Source organism: Hyperolius riggenbachi, chromosome 11, assembly GCF_040937935.1.
Source record: "Hyperolius riggenbachi isolate aHypRig1 chromosome 11, aHypRig1.pri, whole genome shotgun sequence".
Taxonomy (NCBI): domain Eukaryota; kingdom Metazoa; phylum Chordata; class Amphibia; order Anura; family Hyperoliidae; genus Hyperolius; species Hyperolius riggenbachi.
This window is the reverse complement of record NC_090656.1, coordinates 228,031,735-228,051,029: the sequence shown is the minus strand read 5'-3', so window position 1 is coordinate 228,051,029 and position 19,295 is coordinate 228,031,735. Positions and strand designations below refer to the sequence as shown.

The 19,295-nt window shown below is 44.3% G+C and overlaps 1 protein-coding gene across 1 annotated transcript in view; it reads right to left on the bottom strand.

The window, feature by feature from the left end:
- Window positions 1-1,211: 1,211 nt before the first annotated feature.
- The window catches only part of LOC137538235 (uncharacterized), a 197,426-nt gene continuing 179,342 nt past the window's right edge, over window positions 1,212-19,295 (bottom strand). The window contains exons 26-27 of the mRNA XM_068260284.1: window positions 7,290-7,565; window positions 1,212-2,263 (exon numbers count right to left, since the gene is read on the bottom strand). Coding sequence (XP_068116385.1) covers window positions 2,259-2,263; window positions 7,290-7,565 — 281 coding nt within the window. The 3' untranslated portion in view covers window positions 1,212-2,258. The remainder of the gene's footprint in view (window positions 2,264-7,289; window positions 7,566-19,295) is intronic.

Below are 19,295 nucleotides of genomic sequence, written 5' to 3'. Positions count from 1 at the left end.
TTATCACTGGAGGTAATTTTTCCCCCCAAAAAGAGTTACCGCACATGGGGCCCAATCATATGCAATTCACTTTTTCACCTGAGTTTTCCCCTAGTTGATATCTTTAAATGTGTCAATAAAATGCATGCTAAGCCACCAGCAAGCAAGAAAATACTTAAAATAATTTTGATGACACTTTTGCACGCACTTCTCAGCACTTTTTCAGTTGAAAGTGCTGGAAAGTTATTTAAATAGAAGATGAATAATTATCTCCAAGAAGAAAACACAGGAGAAAAGTGCAATTGCATATGGGGAATGGTTTTGTGAATAGAGCCCATTGCGTCAGAAGTTGGGATGAGCTGACGTTTTATGTTTTTGTAATTCCGACACCAAATGTGCAATTATGACACAATTGTAATTTGTAATTACCTGAAAAATTATTCATAATGATAGAATTTGTAAATTTGTGTCATAATTTTGTGTTAAATCATGTAGCTGCTCCTAGCTGTTTTGGCTGTTAGAGACAGCTGTAAACAGCCATTTCCTGTCTGTGAACATTGTTACATTGTGGCAGTTTGCCCAGAGTACCACAGTACTCAGAGCTTCTTGTGGGAGGGGTTTCAGCACAAAATCAGTCATACAGCGCCCCCTGATGGTCTGTTTGTGAAAATCATATTTCTCATGTAAAAGTGGGTATTAGCTACTGATTGGGATAAAGTTCAATTCTAGGTTGGAGTTTCTCTTTAACACCAAATCATAATTTTGTGTTCTGCACGGAAATTTGTTCTAAAAAAGATGGTTATATAGGATAGTAATTACAGAAAATGTTCATGTATTTTTAACTCTGGGGCCCATACACAATTCACTTTTTCTCCTGAGTGTCTCCTAAGTCATATTTTCACAACTTTTCAATTAAAAGCCTTTTAAACCAGCATCATGCAGGAACTTTGCAATTGAAAATGCACCAAACAGAAGGTGAAAATGCACTATGAAAATTATTTGAAGAGAAGATGAAAAATTATCTTCTGGGAGAAAACTCAGGAGAAAAACTTAATTGCATGTGGCCCAGGGACTCTTGATAGACTGCCATTGAGCAGAGACAATAAAATCTACTCAATCTACTTTGTAAATGTTCGAATATAAAATGAAGCATGGGATATGTAAAAAGAAGCAAGTCATTTTTAGGAGTAGGAGGATAAAAACATTTGTTTATTTTATCAATTTATGTCACCTTTAATTCACTTTAAGTCCACGTGTGGTCAGATTTAAGTGGTTTGGAATAAAAAGAAAATTGTAAACAGGTTTGGCTTCAGCATTGGCCTGTTGTTGTTCTTATTTCTTGTCATTATTTCAAAGGTGACGTATCTTGTGACGTCACATGACCAGTGATGGGTATCAGGTCATTTGTACCTTTCAAGATGCGTCCCTCAAGTAATAGCATCACTCTACTGAAATGTGAGATGAAACAAGCTCAACTAAACCAACTAATTATTCATTCCAGTTATATTATCCAGAAACAGTGATGAGCGAAAATGCAAATATTCTTTTCGCAGAATTTTCGCCAAAAAAAGCACTAATTTCTTTTCGACATGCGAATTTTCAATCAATTTTCGCGTAAAATTTCGCCTAATGCTTGTTATTTTCGCATTAAATACAATAGTTTATTGCGTACGTATTTACGCGTAGTCATAGTACCGCTATGAGAAGCTTCGCCCGCTACGCTTAGTTGAAGTATGTATTGCGAAGTCAACTACGCGTGCGGTAAATGCGTCTATACGGATCATTGCGCATGCGTAGAAATATCATTGCCCTTCTATACGTATACAATTCCGCATTGAAAGGGGGAATGTACGCATGTATTAGTTCACCCATGCGCATATTTAGCGGATTAATGCGGAAATTTTTCCGCATAAAGGCATAAGCGTCCACATACAGCGAAGTTCCTTTAATTTTCGCTGCTGGTCGAAAACGCAAATATTTCTAAAGATTTTCGTGAAAATTCGCCGAATTCGAAAAAGGGATTTTCGATGCGAAAATGACTTGGGCGAAAATTCGCAAGCAACACTGTCCAGAAATACCTAACCTAAAACATTTTTACAGAATGCGAGAGGAATACAAAAGAAAAGTACCCAGAACCATAATAATAAATGTAGAACACAATTCAGTGTTTTCTATTATCCAAAGCACATCAGAAAAGTCTATGTAGAAAGGGTCTTTGTAATGAAGAAGATTATGGCTTTGTCTTGTCACATCGTCTCTCTCTTATTCAGATCTTCCTTTTATCCTGAAAACATAGAGAAATGTTAGTTGTTAGTAGTGGAAGTTTTCTTAAAGGACCATGATCACGAAAAATGTTTACATTTAAAGAGAACCCGAGGTGGGTTTGAAGAATGTTATCTGCATACAGAGGCTGGATCTGCCTATACAGCCCAGCCTCTGTTGCTATCCCAAACCCCCCTAAGGTTCCCCTGCACTCTGCAATCCCTCATAAATCACAGCCACGCTGCTGACAAACAGCTTGTCAGAGCTGGCTGTGTTTATCTCTATAGTGTCAGTCTGCTGCTCTCCCCGCCTCCTGCAGAACTCCGGTCCCCGCCTGCACCCCTTCCCTCCCTGCTGATTGGAGGGAAGGGACAGGGGCAGGGATCGGAGCTATGCAGGAGGCGGGGGAGCAGCTGAGACTGACACTACAGATGTAAACACAGCCCGCACAGCGTGCAGCTGTGATAAATGAGGGATTGCAGAGTGCAGGGGGGCCTTAGGGGGGTTTGGGATAGCAACAGAGGCTGGACTGTATAGGCAGATCCAGCCTCTGTATGCAGATAACATTCTTCAAACACACCTCGGGTTCTCTTTAAAATACAATACAAATGAGAATTAGGTTTCTTCCAGAGTAAAACGAGTCATAAATTACGTTTCTCCTATGTTGCTGTCACTTATAGTAGATAGTATAAATCTGACAGAACCGACAGGTTTTGAACTAGTCCATCTCATCATAGGGAATTCTCAACAAGGCCTTTATTCTTTATAAAGACACACCCTGAAAAGGATTTTTACAATGATGGTTGCCAGCCTCCCTGCTCACTGCACACTTTTTTTTGGCAGCTGCACAGAGCAAATGCCATTTGCTAAGTGCTTTTAAAAATAAACAAAAACCCTGAGAATCCCCATGAGGAGATGGGCTGGTCCAAAACCTGTTGGTTCTGTCAGATTTATACTACCTACTGTAAGTGATAGCAACATGGGAGAAACATAATTTATGGCTCATTTTACTCTGGAAGAACCGTACTTCTTATTTGTATGTGTTTACATGTATTTATAATTTTATGATTTTCACGATAGTGGTACGAGTGTAAGTTCCCATGAAGTCAGGTTATAGACCCCCCCCCCCCCCCCCCAAACCCCAGTAAACAAAGGGGAAATTCCCTTATCTTATTTTTTTGTATTAACCACTTGATGACAAGCTGACTTATAAAAACGTCCTGCTAGAGCCTCTTAATGGCTCCAGGACGTTTTTATAAGTCAGACAGTGCAGCTGCCGCTGTGCACGTGCGCGCTCCCGCATGTGCACATACATGCACGTGAAAATAGTGAAAAAAAACACCAAAAAAAATATACACCTTTAATACCAAATACAACATTGTCACCATACTTTGTACTCAGTGGCGGCTCCAGCTTCAGATTTTTGGGGGGGCTCAAAGGGGGCACAAGGGCTGGCAGGCCGGGCTTGGCGGGAGGGGTGTAAATTGGGCGTGGTCATGACGTCATGTGGGCGGGGCTAACTGTAATGTAGTTGTACCAGCTAACGTAGTTACATTAAAAAAATGAAGTAAACGCACATAATGACAGATAGCCTTTCCCCAGTAAATGCACATAAGAGACAACTTTTCACCAGTAAATGCACGTAATGACAGACTGCATTTCCGCAGTAAATGCACATAAGAGACAACGTTTCACCAGTAAATGCACATAATGACAGACAGCATTTCCCCAGTAAATGCACATAAGAGACAGACAGCATTTCCCCAGTAAATGCACATAAGAGACAACTTTTCACCAGTAAATGCACATAATGACAGACAGCGTTTCCCCAGTAAATGCACATAAGAGACAACTTTTCACCAGTTAATGCATGTAATGACAGACTGCATTTCCCCAGTAAATGCACATAAGAGACAACTTTTCACCAGTTCATGCACATAATGACAGACAGCATTTCCCCAGTAAATGCACATAAGAGACAACTTTTCACCAGTAAATGCACATAATGACAGACAGCCAGTGTCCCCAGCATAGGTAGCCAGGTGTATAGCTGTCCCCAGTATATGTAGCCAGGCTGGTGGTGGTGGGCTGGGGGCCCCAGGGCAGCTAAGGCCTGGCTGGTGGTGGTGGGATGGGGGGCCCCAGGGCAGCTCAGGCTTGACTGTTGGTGGGCTGAGCTGAAGGTCACAGGCCTGGATGGTGGTGGTGAGCTGGGGGCCCTAGGGCAGCTCAGGTCTGACTGGTGGTGGTGGTGGGCTGGGGGCCCCCCAGGGCAGCTCAGGCCTGGTTGGTGGTGGTGGGCTGGGGGCCCCAGGGCAGCTCAGGCCTGGATGGTGGTGGTGGTGGGCTGGGGGCCCCCAGGGCAGCTTAGGCCTGGTTGGTGGTGGTGGGCTGGGGGCCCCAGGGGAGCTCAGGCCTGGATGGTGGTGGGGTAGGGGCCCTAGGGAAGCTCAGGCCAGGCTGGTGGTGGTAGGCTGGGGGTCCCCCAGGGTAGCTCAGGCCTGGTTGGTGGTGGTGGGCTGGGGGCCCCAGGGCACCTCTGGCCTGGCTGGTGCGATAAAAAATTGCCAGTTGGCTGGCTGTCCACCCACCTTCAGTCTTCCTCTCTCCAATCCTCCTGCTGCTGCTGCTGAGCTGCCTTCAGTCCGACTATACCGAGTCCTTGGAGAGTTGGAGGCTCGGACTTTTGTGCATGCTGCCTGTCTGCTGTGCTGTCCGTGGGGGTGTGAGTGCTGGCTCTGGCTGGCAGCCAGTCACTCACAGTAACGCAGGCCTGCTCCCTATTCGGCCGTTGGCGGCAACTGAAGCTGCCTGGGCGGGGGAGGCGAGCGCGCTGCACATGTCACGTGACGCCAGACGTCGTCACGTGACACAAATGTATATGCCAGCAGCCCACCATGAACGTACCCTTGCGGGCTGCTCTGCGTGTCTGCCAGCATCTATGACCCGGGCGGGCCGGAGCGGAGACTGATCACTGTCAGTCAGCCAGGCCCTCCTCTAGACAGTCCTCCTCCTCCTTATTTTGCCTGTCTGTGTGAACAGCAAAATAGGAACTTGCAGTGCCCGCTGGGGGGGCTTTAGGTGGGGCTGATAGGTCGCCAGCTGGGGCTGAAGCCTGGGTAAGCCCCAGTGTGGCGCCGCCACTGTTTGTACTAAGGATATAATTAAAATCTTGTGATAACCAGAACAAATAAGCAGATAAAATGTGTGGGTTTTATGTACAGTAGCAGTGTTGATATTAAAACTATAGGGGATGAAATTGGAGAAATAGTGTTTTTTTTTTTTCATTTTTTCCCCTTGTTTTTCCCTTTAAAATGCATAGAAAATAAAGTAATTACTGAAAACAAATATCAACCCCAAAAAGCCCAATTGATGGTGAAAAAAAACAAGATATAGATGATTTCAGTGTGATCAGTAGTGATTAACCACTTCACCTTCAAGGGTTTTTCCCCTTAAAAAAACAGAGCAATTTTTACCTGTCAGCGCTCCATCCAGTAATTTGCCTATAACTTTATTACTACTTATCACAACAAAACAATCTGTATCTTGTTTTTTTGCCAACAATTAGGCATTCTTGGGGGGGGGGGGGGGGTACTTTTTGCTAAGAATTATTTTATTCTAAAACTGTTTTAACAGGAAAAAGAAGAAAAAAATGGGGAAAAAAAACATTATTTTTCAGTTTTGGGCCAGTATAGTTTTAAAATAATACATGCTACTGTGATTAAAACCCACACATTTTATTTGCCCATTTGTCTTGGCTATTGCAATGTTTAAAATTCTTCCCTAGTACAATGTATGGCACCAATATTTTATTTGGAAATAAAGGTGGATTTTTTTCCAGTTTTGCTTCCATCCCTAATTACAAGCCCATAATTTATAAAGTAATAGTAATATACCCTCTTGACATACATGTTAAAAAAGTTCAGTCATTAAACTAAGGTAACTATTTATATATTTTTTTCATTTGTAATTTTTTGGGGGGTAACTATTGGGTAGTGTGGGAGGTCAGGGGTTAATTTAAAATGTAAAAATGTCAAAATAGTTTTTTTTTATTGAAAAAATAAATAAATGTAATTTTACTATTTGGCCAGAAGATATCTTCACGCCTGAGTTCCTTATGCGTACTATTACTACGCAAAGAGGAAGTGATGCGTGGACGGTCTTTGTGAATGGCGGCGCCATCTCATGGACGGCTGCGTTCATTTACATGGTACTTAGATCAATGAATGGGAACTGTGTTCGGCTAACGGTCGGTGGCGGTGGCGTGGAGGGGCGTGCCGGGAAAGCACGGCAGGGATGGACGTAGTAGCTACTCCCCTGCAAGTACTTATGGCATTTTGCATGGACGTAGTTACTCGTTCCCGGGGAGGTGGAAGTGGTTAATCTATGTATTATATTTATTTACATATGAAGGGAGGGGGGGATGTGGGAGGAAACAAAGAGGCAATCTGGTGTAGTAAGTTTGTGACACAGGGATTGAGACGGCGTGGATATTTATACTTACATCTGTGTGACACGGCACTGATTTAACAGTAGGCAGGTCGGGAGAACAAACTCAAACTCCTATGGGTTAAAAAGTTGCTTCCTGTAATCATGGACAAAACAACAAAGGACTATACCCGCCACACAAGGTGGTATGATCATGTACGTGGTTCAGAGCCGCCTAAGTGAAATAAAAGTAGTAGAAGCAGTATAAAAATGAGGGGGGGGGGGGGGGCTGAGATGCACAATGCACTCTGAGAGTGTTTTCATTTTGAACAATACAATTTCAGCTCTTAACCTCACCATTGAGTGTACCTTTACCTCCTTTTTAAACAGCTTTCAATAATTTAATTTCACATTGCATTGTTCTGTTACATACTTCCATGATGTAACTAGCAGATATGTACATTAAAATTGAGTGAACTTGGCATAAGTGTTTGGTGCCCCCTTCAGCACGTGGTGCCTTAGGCAAATGCCTTGATAACTAAAAAGTTAATAAGAAAAATCTGAGTTTTTCCAATTTACTTCTGAAAAGAGAATGACCTTTAAACAGAACATCCACTTACTTGTTAACACCGATCCTCTTACAGCTGTGCTCTGATAGCCCCGGACCCCCACTGTCACCATGGAGATGGTGTAATTGGTGCCAGAAGTCAGATTCTGAAGGGTGACACTTGTGTTGTTGCTGGTCACACTCCAAGCAGAGGAAGAAGAGGAGGATTGCCAGTAAGTTATATTATAGGACTTTGTCACACCGGCCATGTTTATTGGCTCTCCCCAATACAAGGAGATGTTATTGGACCCAATAGTAGTAAAAGTGATGTTTCCTGGTGGAGTGGGGTCTGTAAAACACACAGAAGGGAGTAAGAATAGTTCATAAATTTTCTTTCATTACTATTATTCTTATTATGTATTTATATAGCATCGACATCTTCTGCAGCACTTTACAGAGTACATAGTCATGTCTCTGATAGAGTTCGGCCGAACGGTCAGTGCTGATCGTAATGGAAAAAGCTACGCTTACGGATCATTACGCGTAATTTTACGCTATTACGCATTACGAAATTACGCTTACGGCATAGACATTCAATTTCGGTACATGTCTGTAATTACGCATTGCCCTTACGCAATTACGCGTAAGAATACTGTAATTCAAGTTGTTACGTTATAGGCTTACGCGTAAATTCCTACTAGCAATTAATGCGTAAGGTCATGCTGCCAAGCGGAAAAGTTGACGCATGGATCAATGTTAGGTAGCCGCCGACTTTAAGGGTTAATAGCAAAGCCCCCTTAAGTGCTAAGAGCCTCAAATTTGGAGAATATATTAAGGAGATCAGAAGGAATAAGAGGGAAAAAAATTTTTTCAAAAAGACCTTATAGTTTTTGAGAAAATCGATGTTAAAGTTTCAAAGGAAAAATAGATACATTTAAAAACCCGCCGACTTTAACGGTTAATAGCAAAGCCTGCTTAAAATTTAGAAACACCAAATTTACAGGGTATATTAAGAGGATCAGTGGGAATAAGAGGAAAATTTTTTTTTTCAAAAAGACCTTATAGTTTTTGAGAAAATCGATTTTTAAGTTTCAAGGGCAAAAATGTCTTTTAAATGCGGAAAATGTCCGTTTTTTTTGCACAGGTAACAAATAGTGTTTTATTTTCATAGATTCCCCCAAGTGGGAAGAGTTTTACTTACTTCGTTCTGAGTGTGGGAAATATTAAAAAAAAAAACGACGTGGGGTCCCCCTCCCAGACCTCTTTAACCCCTTGTCCCCCATGCAGACTGGGATAGCCAGAATGCGGAGCACCGGCCGCGTGGGGCTCCGCACCCTGACTATACCAGCCCGCATGGTCCATGGATTGGGGGGTCTCGGAAGGGGAGGGGCAGCCAAGCTTTCCCCTCCCCCTCCGAGCCCTTGTCCAATCCAAGGACAAGGGGCTCTTCTCCACCTCCGATGGGCAGTGGAGGTGGAGGCCGCGATTTCCTGGGGGGAGGTTCATGGTGGCATCTGGGAGTCCCCTTTAAAAAAGGGTCCCCCAGATGCCCACCCCCCCTCCCAGGAGAAATGAGTATAGAGGTACTTGTACCCCTTACCCATTTCCTTTAAGAGTTAAAAGTAAATAAACACACAGACACTTTGAAAAAGTATTTTAATTGAACAAAAAACATAACCACGAAAAAAGTCCTTTAATATTCTTAATTAACCATTAATACTTACCTGTCCCTTTAAAAGCCAGTTCCCACGCAATATCCTCGGAAATATACTAATCAGTTTTACAATGTAACAAAGCTATTACAATGTAACAACTTTGTTACTTTGTAACAACCACCCGCACCCGACGTCACTCGCCGCCACCGCCGCGTCTGCGCTGACCCGACAGAGCTCTGAGCTATATAGCTCAGAGCTCCCTAAGCATCTTTGTATTTGGGCTCCAAGGAGCCCCATTGGTCCTTAGCAGACCAATGGGGTTCCTTTAAATCAGAAGGAACCCCATTGGTCTGCTAAGGACAAAATTAAGCTCCTTGGAGCCCAAATACAAAGATGCTAAGAGAGCTCTGAGCTATATAGCTCAGAGCTCTGTCGGGTCAGTGCGGGACGCTAAGTCCCCGCCGCCTCCCGCTGTCCTCCCCGCCTCTTCCACATGTCACCCACATGTCACCCACATGTGGGTGACATGTGGGTGACAGATGTGGGCGGGGCTGACAGCGGGAGGCGGCGGGGACTTAGCGTCCCGCACTGACCCGACAGAGCTCTGAGCTATATAGCTCAGAGCTCTCTTAGCATCTTTGTATTTGGGCTCCAAGGAGCCCCATTGGTCCCTTAGCAGACCAATGGGGTTCCTTCTGATTTAAAGGAACCCCATTGGTCTGCTAAGGACCAATGGGGCTCCTTGGAGCCCAAATACAAAGATGCTTAGGGAGCTCTGAGCTTATAGGCTCAGAGCTCTGTCGGGTCAGCGCAGACGCGGCGGTGGCGGCGAGTGACGTCGGGTGCGGTGGTGTTACAAAGTAACAAAGTTGTTACATTGTAATAGCTTTGTTACATTGTAACTGATTAGTATATTTCCGAGGATATTGCGTGGGAACTGGCTTTTAAAGGGACAGGTAAGTATTAATGGTTAATTAAGAATATTAAAGGACTTTTTCGTGGTTATGTTTTTTGTTCAATTAAAATACTTTTTCAAAGTGTCTGTGTGTTTATTTACTTTTAACTCTTAAAGGAAATGGGTAAGGGGTACAAGTACCTCTATACTCATTTCTCCTGGGAGGGGGGGTGGGCATCTGGGGGACCCCTTTTTAAAGGGGACTCCCAGATGCCACCATGAACCTCCCCCCCAGGAAATCGCGGCCTCCACCTCCACCGCCCATCGGAGGTGGAGAAGAGCCCCTTGTCCTTGGATTGGACAAGGGCTCGGAGGGGGAGGGGAAAGCTTGGCTGCCCCTCCCCTTCCGAGACCCCCCAATCCATGGACCATGCGGGCTGGTATAGTCAGGGTGCGGAGCCCCACGCGGCCGGTGCTCCGCATTCTGGCTATCCCAGTCTGCATGGGGGACAAGGGGTTAAAGAGGTCTGGGAGGGGGGACCCCACGTGGTTTTTTTTTTTAATATTTCCCACACTCAGAACGAAGTAAGTAAAACTCTTCCCACTTGGGGGAATCTATGAAAATAAAACACTATTGTTACCTGTGCAAAAAAAACGGACATTTTCCGCATTTAAAAGACATTTTTGCCCTTGAAACTTAAAAATCGATTTTCTCAAAAACTATAAGGTCTTTTTGAAAAAAAAAATTTTCCTCTTATTCCCACTGATCCCCTTAATATACCCTGTAAATTTGGTGTTTCTAAATTTTAAGCAGGCTTTGCTATTAACCGTTAAAGTCGGCGGGTTTTTAAATGTATCTATTTTTCCTTTGAAACTTTAACATCGATTTTCTCAAAAACTATAAGGTCTTTTTGAAAAAAAAATTTTCCCTCTTATTCCTTCTGATCTCCTTAATATATTCTCCAAATTTGAGGCTCTTAGCACTTAAGGGGGCTTTGCTATTAACCCTTAAAGTCGGCGGCTACCTAACATTGATCCATGCGTCAACTTTTCCGCTTGGCAGCATGACCTTACGCATAGAGTTGAGCTGAAATTTTCGTAATTTCGCATTACTATAATTACGCATGCGAAATTTGCGATTACGATGCGAAATTAGCGTAGCGAAATTGCCATTAAAATCGTAATTGAAAATACCGTAAGCGTAATTTTCAACGCGAAATTTCGCGTTTCGTTCATGCCGTACTTTCGCGTTAAACCATGCCGTAATTTCGCGTTTACCCATGCCGTAATTTCGCGTTTACCCATAACGTAATTTCGCGTTACAACATACCGTAATTTCGCGTTAAACCATAACGTAATTTCGCATTTCATCGTAATTTCGCGAATTTTGTAATTACTTGTTAGCTTTAAACAGAAATACGTTTTAATTTTGAAAATGAAAGTAATTTCGCTTATAATAGTAATTACTAGACACCGGAAAGTGTCTGGGTATTAGAGATTGTCCAATCATATTACAGGCTTCTTTTGAGATACATCCTAAACAACCAATTGTAGTTTGACCCACCCTCCTAGCATATAATCTGGCAGCCATGTTAGTTTCACTTTGTGGGTTGTTGTTTCTGTAGGAGAAGGAGTGAGAGAGAGCACATTGCAGAACTCATATACACCATTTCTTTGCCTTTTCTAGCATTTTGTTTTATTGTAGTCATTGCTATAGACTGTGAGGAAGTTTATTTGTTTATTTAACTAGTAGGGCATTATTCAGACTGGGATTTCTTTGTTTCAGTGTTTATCAGCTATTTCAGACAGATAGAGACCCAGTGGTAGAGGCTCTGTCTGTGTTCAACAGCCAGTGATATGTTTCAGTGTTTATCAGCTATTTCAGACAGATAGAGACCCAGTGGTAGAGGCTCTGTCTGTGTTCAACAGCCAGTGATATGTTTCAGTGTTTATCAGCTATTTCAGACAGATAGAGACCCAGTGGTAGAGGCTCTGTCTGTGTTCATCAACAGCCAGTGATATATATATATATATCTGTTTTTTTCTTCAAGTACTTGTTTTAAGTGTCAGTAACAGGCAGACACATATAACCCCTGTATGTAAGTTTTGTTTTTTCCACTGAGCCAGTGAAAGTTATTTAGATTTATTTTCCTTTTTTTTTTCTCATTTTCGTTTTTTGTACTTTTCAAATTGTTTTATTTAATTTAATTTTGCTAGTTTTATTTTTTTCCAACAATTTCTATTGTACTGTTGCCCATCCCCTACAATAAAGTTCTATCTGTGTTACTACTCCCCAAAACTTTAGTAACATGTCTGGAAGACGTGGTGATCGTGGCATAAGCAGGGGAAGTACTGCTAAAAGATCTCTGTTCGGTGATTTGTCAGGCAGGGATCAGCCAGCCTCAGGCAGGGGACACTCCACATCAAATGTGGGACAATCAGTGACAGGCAGGGGAGGGTCTGATACAGGCAAGGTACAATCTGCACGAGCCAGGGACAGTCCACAGCAGGCAGGGCTACATCATCAGCAGGTAGAGTCGGCTCAGCTGCAGCAGGTGCTGGCCACTCAGCATCAGGCAGTTGTGATGAATCACCAAAAAGAGGCTTCAACCTAATGCGGTCCTTTATATCTTCAAAGGCACCACAGCGCATTGGTGAAAGACAGGCTGATGAAATTGTGGCCTGGGTGACAAGGGACACTAGTAGCCAGTCCCCTGATGTCGATTTACCTAGCAGCTGCAGTACCATGAGTAGCACACCCATGCCTGCTCAAAAAGCTGGCCCCAAAACTCCTGAACCTGTGGAGTCTCCAATGTTATATGATGACGATTTTCACAACCTTGAGGATGAAGCTCTTCAGCAGGCACACATAAATCTGCCTGATGGCCAGAGTTTACTGGAGGTTGATGTTGAGGAGAATGCTAACCTTGACATCACGCATGCAGTCGTGGCAGGTGATAATGAGAGCATAGCGTGCAAACCCAATAATCCATTGCAGCTGTCAAGGGAGCAAAATTTCAACCCGCCGTGTGAAGTCTCCCCACAACAACAAGTTCCTGCCTTTGGTGTTCATGATGAGGGGGTGGGTTCTGAAGAGGGAGACATTGATGATGAGGTCTTGGATCCAAATTATTCTCCTGACTGTGATGCCAGTTCTGATGAATCCAATCGGCAGAGGGTGCATCAGCGTATTATGGCGTCTCAGCCTAGTGCCCACACGGTCTCCTCTGGTAGTGTAGGTGCAGCAAACAGTAGGCAGCTGCCGCAGACAGAGCCTTCATCTGAAGGCACCCTCTCCCATACTGGAGGGCCTGGGACTGTAACCTCATTAAATAAACCTTCAAAGAAGAAATCACCAATTTGGAAATATTTTACCGTCTCAACCGTTGATCCTCTGATTGTCATTTGTACTATTCCAGGGTGCGGTCTCAGGATGCGCAGAGGGAAAAAATTGTCAAACGTGGGAACAGGTGCACAACACTCCCACCTAAAAAACTACCACAAGAGGCAGTATAACCTTATCCAAGAAGTTCTAGAGGGCAGACAAAGCAAAGAGAGTAATACTGTACAGTCCCATTCGCCTTCCCTTTCTTCTCCAGCGTCTGACATTGTCCCGCCTCTTCCAGCTAGGTTTCCCTCTGCAACACAGTCAGGTAACAGAGGGCAGACCACATCCTCCTCCATTGCACGATCCTCATCATCTTGCAGCACCCAGCCCTTGATCAGCGAGGTAATGCGACCAACAAGGCCACCACTTCCCTCCAATCGTAGAATCCGTAGGCTAAATGGCCTATTGGCACAGGCTATGGCCCAGCAGCTGCTGCCCTACTCTATTGTGGAGGAGGGGTCCGCTATTCGCCAATTACTTGAGTATGGAATACCAGAATGGCGGATCCCAAGTCGCCATTATTTTTCTAAGACCGGGGTCCCTGCTCTGTATCAACACACGCTGGAGAATGTTACTCTGTCACTTGATCATTCAATAGGTGACAGGGTACATTTCACCATGGATGGATGGAGCAGCAGCCACGGGCAGGGACATTACCTCTCATTCACTGCGCATTGGGTCACCCTCCATAATCAGGAGGAGGGTTCCGGTCCTGGGCCTGTCAGTGATCTGGTTTCACCACCTCGTGGTGTCAAGGGGAACAGTTGTGCATTTCCCTGTGCCAATGTCTCTACTGGTACTGTAACCCCCACCCCCGCTAAGCGAGCACGCTGTTACACCAATGTGTCTCACCGACGCTGTCAGGCGGTGCTCCAGCTTGTGAGTGTTGGGGAACACAGACTTACTGCAGTCAACATCCTTTCCATGCTACAGCAACAGGTGCAGAAGTGGCTAACCCCACGAAGACTGCAGATTGGTCACGTCGTTTGTGACAATGCTGCAAACATGCAGGCTGCCCTTAGAAATGGCAATATCACTCATGTGCCTTGTTTTGCACATGTACTTAACCTAGTGGTTCAGCGATTTTTGCGATCCTACCCAGGCCTGAGTGATTTGGTAAAGACTGCAAGGAGTATCGCTCTTCATTTCAAAAATTCCTCAGTTGCCAACACATTGTTCACTCAATTGCAGCGGCGCCATGGCCTGCCCCCCCACAGGCTAATGGTAGATAGTCCAACAAGGTGGAACTCCACCCTCCACATGCTGGAGAGGTTATGGGAGCAGAAAAAAGTAGTAACTGAGTATATCCTGGAGCAAAGCACCCAGAGATCAGGTGCAAGTGCAACACTCAGATACATCACTGGGGAAGAGTGGCATATGATCCATCAGTTCTGCTATATTTTGGCTCCATTCCATCAGGCTACTCTGATAGTGAGCAGTGACCAAGTCAGTATTAGTGATGTGCTCCCTCTTGTGTTCATTCTGGATGAGTCACTCAATAGCCTGTTGACAGCTGGACAGGATGCCCTTGCTGCGATGGAGCAACAACAGTCACTCCAAAGCAGCCAGTCTCAGCCACAGGTGGAGGATGAGGATGTAGATGTTGTGGAGGATTTCCTGGAGGTGCCTGAGCATGATGAGGAGGGAGAGCAGAGTAGTGCGCCATCTCTGGTTCATGGTTGGGGTGAAACTGTAATGCAAGATGAACATCAGGATGATTTAACAGTTTTAAGTGCACGTGGGGAGGAAGATGTGGAGGAGCAGGCTCTGGTCTTCCCAATGGCTGTTCACATGATAAGATGCTTCCAAAGGGACCCCCGGATACGCTATATTAAGGATAGGGAAGAGTATTGGTTGGCCACCCTCTTAGACCCGCGCTGCAAGGGTAAGCTTGTTCAATTCATTCCTTCCAGCCGGCAGGAGGAGAAGATGGGTGAGCTACAGCAGGCCCTCGTCCAGCGTCTGGTAGCGGCTTTTCCAGTGCCTCAAAGCACAGATATCCTCACTCATCCCACGCAGCAGGTGTCTGTGCCAAGCAGAGCCAGTAGACCAGGAGACCTGTTTGGTGCCATGAGGCAATTTTATGGTTCAGATCAGCCTGCTGCAGCAGCAGCAGTACCAGGAAGTCAGGAGCAGCGGCTTCATCGTATGGTTGCTGACTATATGGGGTCACTCAGTGCACCAGACAGCATGCGCACAGAGGACCCCATGGAGTATTGGGCCGCCAGACTTGATACATCTCGTGAGCTGGCTCAGTATGCCCTTGAACTCCTTTCATGCCCACCTTCCAGTGTCATATCAGAGCGGACATTCAGTGCGGCAGGCGGTGTGGTCACGAATAAGCGATCCCGTTTGTCCACGGATTCGGTGAACAGACTAACATTTCTAAAAATGAACCAGTCCTGGATTGCCAATGACTACTTGGGTCCTCCTGTCATATCAAGGGACAGAATGGGTGCACATTAAATTCCCTCTCCATCGCTAGTCCTGTTTTTATTCTTAGCAGTGTTCCCACCATTAGGAAGCTCGGGCAAAAAAAAAATTCTGCCAAAAAACTGTTGATCTTAATAATGGTGTTGTCATCACCATATACATATACCAAAAAGCAGCGTTGGTTCGTCACAGCGGTGTTCCCACCATCAGGATTCACTGCCCCCCCACCACCACCACCACATAAACCATAACTATAGCCTGTTGCTGTCATTCATCTCAGTGTTACCACCATCAGGGTGCTCTGCTGAATACAATTTTATACAAAAACCTGCTGCTGTCTTTCATAGTAGTGTTTTGTTGCTACTCCCCTCTCATGGCTAAGATTAATTTTTTTTTTCATACTTTTGACAGAAATGTCCTGGGAATGAGGGTGATGGTCTATGTCTAGGCTGAGCCGCTGCTCCCCTCTTTGTGTCACAGATTAATAGTCTGTTAACTTACACTATAAGTGTCCTGGGAATGAGGGTGATGGTCTATGTCTAGGCTGAGCCGCTGCTCCCCTCTTTGTGTCACAGATTAATAGTCTGTTAACTTACACTATAAGTGTCCTGGGAATGAGGGTGATGGTCTATGTCTAGGCTGAGCCGCTGCTCCCCTCTTTGTGTCACAGATTAATAGTCTGTTAACTTACACTATAAGTGTCCAGGGAATGAGGGTGATGGTCTATGTCTAGGCTGAGCCGCTGCTCCCCTCTTTGTGTCACAGATTAATAGTCTGTTAACTTACACTATAAGTGTCCTGGGAATGAGGGTGATGGTCTATGTCTAGGCTGAGCCGCTGCTCCCCTTTTTTGCTAAGATAATTAGTTTGTTAAATGAGTCCAGAAATGTCATTAGAATGAGGGTGATGGTGTAGGCTGAGCCGCTGCATCCCACTGTTGTTTCTGACTGTTTTTTTTCCCCCATATATCCGGTTTGAAGTTGTTTATTAAGCACATAGAATCCAAAAAAAAAAGTTATTAAAAAAAAAAAAAAAAAATTATAAAAAAAAGATATAAATAAATTAAAAAAAAAAAAAAAAAAACTGGGCATAGCTGCTACCTCCACGTGGTGCCTGGTGGAAACGGCGAAAGCTGGCAAAATGCAGTCTCAAAATACAGCAAAATTTACCAATTGTGTCCAGAGAAAAATGTGTCTATACAATGTCTGTAACGTATGTAGTCATTTATCATGTATAACATACCATATCGCCGTAGACGGCTGAAGGGGACAACAAATATTTCTCTGCCCAGGTCAACCTCCACGACCCTAGAGCCGCCCACGCTGTACATTTTGTACTCCGATATTTCTTCACATCGATTTCACCACCATCAGTGTGCTGTGTTTTAAAGAATGTTATCCAAAAAACTGCTGCTTATTGGTTGAGATGATGTGTGGCCAGCCATGGTTTTTGTAATACTAGCCGACCCGCGGCGTAGCATACGCCGCATAAGGGGGTAGAGGGCAGGAAGGGGGTATTGGGCACAGCGGCGGGGAAGGGGGTTGGACCCCCCCTCAACTGGGTCCCTCATGTGTGCTCCCCCTCCAGCTTAAGCTCAGTAGGAACCCCCCCTTCCCTCACCTGGGACCCCCATGGGCACTCCCCCTCCTGCTTAAGCACAGTAGCAGCCGCCACTATTAGTAAGAGGCAGTGGGCGGGGATGCCTCACCTCTTCCGTGTTCCAGCGTGCATTCCACTGTCGTAACTTCCTGCAATGCTGCACACTGTATTGGTGTAATTTGCCTTTCTAAAAAAAAAGGAAATCTGCAATAATTCAGCTATAAGTGAACATTTGTGGTTACCCACAATGCAATACGCCAGTTATTCTTTTTCATCCTTAGTAACCCAAGCAAGCATCCAGATCCACTGGTGTATAGCAAGCTTACAGCTTTAAATTTTGCACAGCCATATCAAAACAACATGTGACAGCCTGTTTCCGACTTTTGGTCCTCATCTGTACATGGCAAGGATTGCTATGGCTGTATGAGATAAGGCTTGGACCAGTACAACAGAGTAACCAAGCAGCTTAGGGTGACCCAAACCACTCGGAATGTATATAGGAGGATAAAAGAGACCAAAAAAACCTCATACTAAAAAAAGAAAAGCTTGGTGTAATTTTCCTTCTTAAAACAGAAGCAAATCTGCAATAATTGAGCTATAAGTCAACATTTGTGGTTACCCACAATGCACGGCTACTGAATATGCATGCACATTATCCCTCTTTGCCCTTGGTTTGATATGGCACTACTTCTTCTTGCTTGGACCAGCCCCTTCTTCTTGCTTGGACCGGCCCTGGGGGCAGGACGCTACTTCTTCTTCTTGTTTGAAGGTTGAGGCATTTACTCTATTATATATATAGATTGTATTTAAACATGGTCATTCAGTGATTCAGTGCCTGTTATAGTATGTAGCTGGTGCTGTGCTGCTGGGTGTGGTCTCATTATCTTTTCTTGTTGCTGAACCTTGGCTGTACTTTTACTACCTTTGAGGCTTCATGTATTGATCTCAGAATTTCCTTTACCTATCCTGTGAATGACCCCTTGTGTACTGCAATACCTCACCTGTGTATGACCCTGAATTCTTATTGGTTTGGCCCAGTCTTACGATTCTGTACCTAAATTACCTGATGTACTGTGTATGCCCCTGGCCATGTTTGTGACCTTTCCTGACAATTTATCCCCGGATTCTGTGGTTTTCCTTGTCCTTCAACCTATCAGCCTTTGCACATTACACAGTAATATATATTTGAAACCTTGAAATTATCATAAAAATATCTTGTGTTATCCACAGAGGGTTAAAGGACAACGGTAGTGAGAGGTATATGGAGGCTGCCATATTTATTTCCTTTTAATCAATACCAGTTGCCTGGCAACCCTGTTGATCCTCTGCCTCTAATACTTTTATCCATAGCCCCTGAAAAAGCATGCAGCAGATCAGGGGTTTCTGATATTCGTGTCAGATTTTTTTTACAAGATTAGCTGCATGCTTGATTCAGTTTTGATTCTGATACTACTGCAGCCAAATAGACCAGCAGGGCTGCCAGGCGACAGGTTTTGTTTTCCTATCAATATGGGCCGACATTTCTAAAGAATGCTTTCAGCACCTTGTTGAATCAATGCCACGTAGAATGAAATCAGTTTTGAAGGCGAAAGGGGGTCAAACACTGTATTACTATGGTGCTCCTAATAATCCTTTAGTTAAATGTATAGTGAGAAGTGAGATCGTCCTATTGTGCTCTAAAAGATACACAAGAGTATAGTAACCTTTAAACAAAAAAGATTTATTTTTTTGTGGGAGGGGTATCACCACAATATCAGCCATACAGCACCCCCTGATGCTCTTTTTTTTTTTTTTTTTTTTTGTGTAAAAGGGGTTACCAACTACTAATTGGGATGAAGTTCAATTCTTCTGAAACAAAAAAAAACTATTTACAATAAAAATAAAAAAAAAGTAAATAAAAATTATGCATCGGGTCTCCCCCCGACACCCATCAGCCGCGCAATTAGCTCTTCATGCCGAGCGTAGCCTTCCCGCAGCTCCAGGACCTGCTGTTGGAGGATGGGGATCACCCGGACTTTCCTCCTGAGCCTCCTCACCTCTGCGGTCACCTTGAGGTGAGTGGCAAGAGAAACTGTAGAAAAAAATGGGGAAAATAGTGTAACCAGTTGG